The sequence below is a fragment of the Blennius ocellaris genome, assembly GCF_963422515.1.
Source record: "Blennius ocellaris genome assembly, chromosome: 2".
Lineage (NCBI taxonomy): Eukaryota > Metazoa > Chordata > Actinopteri > Blenniiformes > Blenniidae > Blennius > Blennius ocellaris.
The window spans coordinates 14,880,980-14,888,523 of record NC_137651.1 but is presented as its reverse complement, the minus strand read 5'-3'; the positions used below and the strand labels follow the sequence as shown (position 1 = coordinate 14,888,523).

At 42.4% G+C, this 7,544-nt stretch overlaps 2 protein-coding genes across 2 annotated transcripts; one reads left to right on the top strand and one right to left on the bottom strand.

The window, feature by feature from the left end:
* The first annotated feature begins 200 nt into the window (after window positions 1–200).
* slc37a4a (solute carrier family 37 member 4a) lies at window positions 201–4,498 on the top strand. Its single transcript, XM_080510253.1, has 9 exons — window positions 201–252; window positions 320–1,039; window positions 1,276–1,508; window positions 2,574–2,817; window positions 3,064–3,222; window positions 3,325–3,410; window positions 3,536–3,649; window positions 3,734–3,872; window positions 3,974–4,498. The coding sequence occupies exons 2-9, from the start codon at window positions 892–894 to the stop codon at window positions 4,138–4,140; spliced, it is 1,290 nt and encodes a 429-aa protein (XP_080366379.1). The 5' UTR covers window positions 201–252; window positions 320–891; the 3' UTR covers window positions 4,141–4,498.
* Window positions 4,499–4,577: 79 nt separating this feature from the next.
* Window positions 4,578–7,533, bottom strand: trappc4 (trafficking protein particle complex subunit 4). Its single transcript, XM_080502867.1, has 5 exons — window positions 7,343–7,533; window positions 6,416–6,590; window positions 5,605–5,708; window positions 4,886–5,012; window positions 4,578–4,793 (listed from the first exon to the last, which is right to left on the bottom strand). Exons 1-5 carry the CDS (start codon window positions 7,515–7,517, stop codon window positions 4,715–4,717), a joined length of 660 nt encoding a protein of 219 aa, XP_080358993.1. The 5' UTR covers window positions 7,518–7,533; the 3' UTR covers window positions 4,578–4,714.
* Between the last annotated feature and the right edge of the window lie 11 nt (window positions 7,534–7,544).

The following is a 7,544-nucleotide window of genomic DNA, read 5'->3' as shown; positions in this document are numbered from 1 at the left end:
ATAACGTAATGTACATGACAACACTCGTGTTTTGAATTTTATAATCTTCTTTTGCTATGCGATGCTATTTTGCCCTCAGAGCTCATGTCTTCTTGTGGAAGTTGTCTCCCTCCTGCTGCACAGTTTGTTACAGCAGCTTCATAATGGGCGGTGCCACTCCACCCACAGGATCAGTCTCGACTCGAAGTTGCATTGATATTTTCCAAACGACAAGAGGAGCTGGACAGTTTGCAACTTTGGACGTCTGAAAACGTAAGTTGTCATCTTTAGCTGAAGTTAAAATGACACATTTGAATCTGAAACTTTTTTTTTTTGTCAGTTTCACTCGCTCCTTTGCAGAGATCTGCTGTGTTTGTGCCTCTCGGTGTGTTCCTGATGTGGGTCACGGCTGCTGTCCCACCACGTCTCTCCCACGTCAGCCTCCTCCTTCCCTCCTCCCCTCCAGTGGTTCACTCACTGCAACTGTTGGACTCCCCAGTAAATGATTAAACTCACCTCTGTGACGTCTCCCTCCACCATGTCCTCGCATGCTGCAAAGGAAACATGCAACAAGGTCATTTATTAAAGTAAAAGCATTGCCCGATGGGTGTAACCATCCTCTTTCACTTTTGAAGTCACAAGAGTGGCCGATTTCCATTCCTGCAATGTCTCTGCACGCAGTGTCTGCCTGGATTCACTGGACCTCAGAGTGGAGGAGTTGACCATTAACCTCCCCGTGCTGATTGCAAACACATCTTCACTTGTGAGCAGCTGCTTCTGTTCAGTGACTCCTGAAGCAAAGTTCACTGTCACAGGCAGACGACAGGAGTTCGCGCCCTTCTCCGGACCTTCTTCGTTTCTGTGGAGCTGAATCTGCAAAAACAAACAAACAAAAAAAACCCAAAAAAAACAATGGCTACAGCCAGTTATGGATACTACAGAGGCACAATATTTCTGGCCATGTTTGTGGGCTACACGCTGTACTACTTTAACAGAAAGACCTTCTCCTTTGTCATGCCTTCGGTCATGCAAGAAATCAAGCTTGATAAAGATGACCTGGGTATGTGACGCTTGTGTTCGACTCTTTGATTGTTGTTGTTGTTGTTATTGTGTTTATACTGTGGCAAAAGTGACAGGAGTATTGCTAGACTTTGTACGACACAACATTTGAAGTTAAACATGCATCGACGTAGTCCCACGTTCCACTTTATAAACGTGTGTCTCGGGTTTGATAATGTGCAGCCTCACAAAGAACTGTGTGTCCTCTAACTACGATTTACGTCCTTTATGCCTCAGGCATGATCACCAGCAGTCAGTCTTTGGCCTACGCTATCAGTAAGTTCATCAGCGGCGTGCTCTCGGACCAGATCAGCGCCCGCTGGCTCTTCTCCATTGGCCTGTTGGTGGTGGGAGGCATCAACGTGGTCTTCTCCTGGTCCTCCACCGTGGCCGTTTTCTCTGCCCTGTGGTTTCTAAACGGTATGGGCCAGGGCCTGGGCTGGCCGCCCTGCGCCAGGATCCTGCGCAAGGTACAACCAAGCACATAATGGAAGCTTTCACATCCCAGTACACTGCTCAAGGTCCTTATTTTGTCTTTTTCTCACGAGAGATAATCGATGCTTCTTGTTATGTGGAAATAGAATATAAACAAGGTGTAATTTAAATGTAGAAAAACAGCAAAGATTTATATTAACAGTTATTAAATATGTTTCACTCATTTATGGAAATGAATGAGGAAAAACTTTTTGTCTTTTTATAAATTCAAATATTTTTAACAATAGTAGTTTAAAAAATAAAATACATGTTGACAACACAGGAGTGGCTTTTAGTAAGAATGTACCTGGTTCTATGTGTCATTTGCATGTTCTACATGCACAGGTAGAACATGTACTTCCCTCTCAAAAACATGCATTTCAGGTTAATTGGTGACCCTCAAATATGATATGGTACTTGGAGAAGATAAATATAGGCATAAAAAAAGCCTTTTTCTGTAAAACCTTACATCATATATAAAAGTTTCAGCTGTGCTTTTATTTATTGCTTGGTTTCGTACGCTTTAATTGTGCAGTTTATAGCTTGAAATTATTGTTGTGGACATTTCGTCCACATTGTGTTTTGCCTATATATGTTGCTACCATGTTGGGATCGCAAAGATAATCAATTTGAGGTCGAGAAAACTTTACAAATTAACAAAAGTGGGATCAATACTTGACAATTAAATGTTAATTATTACTTCGATCGTCCACCCGTCTTCTGAACTTGTGGGGCGGTTTCGCTGATCCCAGCTGACTCCGTGTGAAGGAAGAAAAGCTGGACGGACGACAGGAAGAACATGAAAGTTCCACATTAAAAAGACACATGATCAGACTTGAAGCAGATATAATCTGGCTGTGAGGCGAGAAGGCTAACCACAATTCACCATTGTAGCTTACTTATATTGATTTTGTGATATTGTTGTTACTTATTAAAAAAAAAATCTACCTCGCTGCTTCTGATATGAGTCACAACCAATTTTGGATTTTGACTTTCATTTGTAATGACGGTAACTTTAATTCGGTTTTCTTGCTGTCTTTCCTCTCTTTTCCTGCCATCAGTGGTTCGAGCCGTCTAACTTCGGGACGTGGTGGGCCATCCTCTCCTGCAGCATGAACCTGGCGGGCAGTTTAGGTCCCATAGTCGCCACCGTGCTGTCCCAGAGCTACAGCTGGAGGACCATACTCTCCACCTCCGGGCTCCTCTGCCTGGTCGTCTCTTTCCTGTGCTTGCTGGTGATCAAGAACGAGCCCAAAGACGTGGGGCTGCCCAACATCGAGGCAGCAGCCAAGAAGAACAAAGGAGGCCAGTTGATGAGCAGAAATATGTTGTTTTCCTTTTCCTTTTTTCGACTGGATTGAGACGCAGATAAACACAAAGCTGTGCATTTCCTGGGTGACTAAAGGTCAAAGAGTCGGTGGACTCTGCTCTCAGTGTGTCCCTCACATGTTTTTGATGTGGTTGTTGTGTTTCGCGCGGAGCCAGCTCACAGCCAGGATGTTTCAGACACATTAACAGGCAGTGATTGCTTGTTTGTTTTTTCCCCGTTAGGGTCCTCCAGCGACGAAAGCACCCTGTCAGAGTTCCTGCTGTCGCCCTACCTGTGGCTATTCTCTCTCTCCTACCTCGTTGTGTTCGGGGTGAAGACGGCCTGCACAGACTGGGGTCAGCTGTTCCTCATTCAGGACAAGGGCCAGTCCACGCTCATGGGTATGGATGAGGGCGACGGCAGACCGCGCCGTAGTCTGCAGAGACGTCTGCCCAGAGCTCAGAAATACCACTTCCTGTCAGTGACTGTATTCCTGTCCGTAGGTAGCTCATACATGAGCGCGCTGGAGGTGGGAGGCTTGCTGGGCAGTCTGGCTGCAGGGTATTTCTCTGACAAGTCTGTGGCCAGGGTGAGTTTGCTTTTTCTTTGTTCTCGAGTTTGCAGATACGTCTTCACGATCAGCTCGATGCGTCACGTCTCCGTGTGATTTTGTTCGTGAAACGATTCCCCCCTCACCTCCGCGTGTTTTTACAGCAAGGACTGGGAGTCTATGGAAATCCTCGCCATTTCATCCTGATCTGCATGATGGCGGGCATGTTTGTGTCCATGTTCCTCTTCAGAGTCACAGTCGCTCCCGACAGCCCCAAGGTGAAGCAGAAATATTTCAGTGTGCGGATTCTTAAAAGCAGGTCAGACTTGGGCCTTCCTTCTGATTTCATCTCTCACTTTTAGGTTTGGATTCTCAGCCTGGGTGCCGTTTTTGGCTTCTGTTCTTATGGGCCGATAGCACTGTTTGGAGTTATAGCCAATGAGAGCGCCCCGTCCAACTACTGTGGGACGTCGCACGCCATCGCTGGACTTATGGCCAACGGTATGTCATCCCGTCTCTTTACCAATTTGACATTTTTCAAATACTGATCTGTGCTTCCTTTGCGATACATTTATTCACACTCAGTTGTGTTTTGCTCTTAGTTGGCGGCTTCCTTTCTGGACTGCCCTTCAGCACCGTCGCCAAACACCACGGCTGGGAAGCGGCCTTCTGGGTGGCGGAGGTCGTCTGCCTCGCCACCACAGTCGGGTTCTTCCTGCTGCGCAACATCCGGACCAAGACGGGACGCGTGCACAAGAAGGCAGACTAACTGCACCTCCGGCCTCAGTGCATCGGAGATAAATACTGTGAGCCTTCGTGCTATTTTTACATTGTTTCTTACTTTTTAAAAAATATATGTATGTATACACCGCAGTATTACAAGACATGAAACTCAATGTCTTAGGTTTGAAAAAACCCTAATGTACAAGGTGTGTCTTTGAGTCACTGCCTCAACATGTGAATTCAAATAACTGAGTATCTTGTATAATGAACTGTGGCTCATCTCTAAGGTGCATTATACTTGACTGACAAAAGCACTAAACTGCTTTGAAGTCCTGTCATATCTGTAAAAAGAACCAATCAATTCAAGAGATGCAGTATTGTTGAAGTGAGCGCAAAAGTCTGAAATAAACGAACCTTTGTAATGTTTTGCAGTCACTTTCGCAGTTTGTTTCCTCGGAGCTGAACAGACGCAGCTTCACATGGTGTGGAGGATATTCTGTCAATTTATTTACAGTGTATTCACAATATGATCGGTAAGTGGGATAAAGATACAAAACAAAAAAAAACACACGTTTCCTTCAAAGGCTTTGCACATTCATGAACAATCGTTCTCCTGTGGTTTACGACCCAACTCCGAAGTTTCCGGCTTTTTCCGCAACCTCCAGCGCACTCTTGAGATTCTGATCGAACAGCTCACACCTGACAGACAAAAAGAAATCCAAAACTTAAACGTGTTGAACCAGCAGATATTCTGAAGTCCGTATGACATGATCAGGATCTTCTTCCTTTACCTGATGGGCATTTCTAGAGAATAGAACGGATTCTTCAGGGCAAAATCTGAGTAGATCTCATAAATCTTCCTCAACAGAGCATCAATACCAGACTGTCGAGGGTCCGCCATCACAATAAATTTTATCCCTGAGAGAAACAAAGAACGGCAATGAGTTCCAAGCTGAAGTCAAAGGGATGTATAGGATAGGTGGAGTCTTATCGGTTAATTTCATTTAATCACAGCTTAAATGTCATTCTTCATTCAAATGTTCGAGTCACATACTGCATGCAGCTAAACATGTATTATACATTAATCTGGGAAGGAAAGTTATAGCTGGCCATTTGATGAAATGGATGATTCAGCGTCTCCATTCATAAAAACATTTACAAGAATCACTTTCACCACAATACGTTTTGAGTGAAACACTGGAAACTGGATTTAAAGAAATCATCGCAAGTTGATCCACTGCAGCTGCTCCACAGCCAGACTAAATGTTTTTACCAACAGAAAAGTGTAGGTTTCTTATGTGACTGGATTCAATCACTACAGAGGGAAACTGAATGATTCAGAGTTGCAGTGAAAGGATCTGAGCAGTCGACTGCAAGTTATTCAAAATAATCATGTTTTATTTTTACATATATATATATGTACATATGTCAAATGTCTAACCATTAATGTAACCTTAATATATATATTTTTTATTTAACTACATTTTAATTCCTGGCGTGAGACACTGACCTGTGAGAGTCTGGAAGCAGTGCAGTTTGAAGACATCCGTTTCAAGCATCTCGATACCCGAGCTTCCGACTTCGGGCGACAGCTGGGAACCAATCGCAAACAAGCTGAGGAAACAAATCAGTAGGGTTTGGGTTTTTTTTTAAACAATTTTAAGTCGTCCTTAAACACCTCAGTGTTTTGTGGTTTATTTCAAATTCCAGACATGTACAAGATTCATCTGCCAAAATACTTGTGCAGGTATTAAGTTTATAGTCTGTGATAAAATGTGTAATCTTTACTTTACAAAGTTTCTCCAAACTTTATTTATACTTGATATTAAGTGAAAAACTACACCTTTTTACATTTATTTATTAGGACAAAGGTTCCTCCCATTTCTTTCAAACAAAAGTGGATGGAAACCTCTGCTTATGATGCAACACAAGTAGAATCAGGCACTTCCTCCAAGAAGTGCCAGAAAATGGTCTTATTGGAATGTTCAAATTAAATAAAATGTAACACACTTCAGTTATTATCTGATTTATTTACTGTGTTACTAAATATGTATTTAAAATAAAGCAATTTCCCGAAAAAACGAACTACATAATTTTTGAGCAAACTGACCGTGGCCTTTGTTTCCGTTTCATTCACAGAATCTCGTAGGAGCTGATGAAAACCTAAAGTTTAACACCAACTGTATTTTCTTATTGTTATTTAATAATTTCAGAGGGTGGTAAGCAGTTTTCCTGTACAAAACCTTTAATACGACCAGATTTTATTCGGCTCAAGGTTGAATTATGTCTCTATGTGTGGATGAGACTGGAGTACGACTCACGAGTGGAACATGGAGGCCAGCATCAGCTTCTCGTTGGAGCTGAGCCGGGCCCGACCGAAGCGGATAGACACCGGATAGTTAGTGGAGTCTTTCAGGTATTCGAGGATGTCCTTCCCATCTGCCGTGCTCTTTCCAATCACATCCACTCCATTAATGGACAACACCGCGTGGCCCACTGAGAAAGAAAGCCAGGTCAGACTCTGTCATTGTGTGCAAGGTTGCAAACCCTTTATTGTAATATATAATGGAGAAATTAAAATAAATCATGAAAATTATTTAAACAGGAAGTGTAAAGCCAGAGTTCACTTTGAAGGTATTTTCTTATGTTTTTCTTTCTTATTTTGCACCAATTTAACTGCTTAGGTGTAGAAAAATAAGTGACATGCAACAGGTAACCAGTTTTATTTGGAAAATATTCTATTTCTGCATTAAGATTTCAAAAGGCAATAGGTTGAAAGTGTTTTGACATAAAGACATACTGTAAATGAGAAAAATGTTCAATATGACCTAAACGTTGTGATTAAAGTAAATCTGTTTTTCCTATTTGCTTACAATGATGTCACAACACCAGATTGGGTAAACACATTTCATAGAAAATTCAACTTGGAACATAAAAAATAACTTTTAACATACATGTTGCGCTTTAAACGTATAGAGTTTGAACATATTTTTGTCTCCGAACTAGTAAGCAAAAATCTGCTTCATTTACTATTTGACGACATCATGAAAACAATAAGAAAATCAGTGGGCTTAGCACTTTTTTGTGATTTTTTTCTCTCCCCATTATAGTGAACAGGCTCACAGAATCTGATCCATTTGTGATACACAACCTAAAACTCTCCAGACATCTTAAACACACAGGGTTATTTAGATTATACAATGTTGGAGCTCGTAGCACGATGCTAATGGGGCTAGCTAACTATTTACCTTTGATTCCGTCCCTCTGTCCGAACGACACGACCACCTTTTCATCGTGGTGCTTCAGCACCAAGTCCAAAGGATAGCTGAACGTCTTCTCCGCCTCTGCTCTCGGTACATAGTTGTCATATTGGTAAATTAAACCTCCGGCTTTATTCACCACGTACACACTGAAGATCACCATGTTTGCGGCGTCCTGCCCAGCTGACAG

Bases quoted from the DNA above. Each gene is read 5' to 3' on its own strand.
- slc37a4a (XM_080510253.1), top strand. From the start codon at position 892: ATGGCTACAGCCAGTTATGGATACTACAGAGGCACAATATTTCTGGCC. The intron at 2,818-3,063 runs GCCAGTTGATGA...TTTCCCCGTTAG, and splicing joins AGCCAAGAAGAACAAAGGAG to GGTCCTCCAGCGACGAAAGC. The intron at 3,650-3,733 runs GTGAAGCAGAAA...TCTCACTTTTAG, and splicing joins TCGCTCCCGACAGCCCCAAG to GTTTGGATTCTCAGCCTGGG.
- trappc4 (XM_080502867.1), bottom strand. From the start codon at position 7,517: ATGGTGATCTTCAGTGTGTACGTGGTGAATAAAGCCGGAGGTTTAATT. The intron at 6,591-7,342 runs GTAAATAGTTAG...TTTCTTTCTCAG, and splicing joins ACAGAGGGACGGAATCAAAG to TGGGCCACGCGGTGTTGTCC. The intron at 5,709-6,415 runs GTGAGTCGTACT...TTGTTTCCTCAG, and splicing joins CTGGCCTCCATGTTCCACTC to CTTGTTTGCGATTGGTTCCC.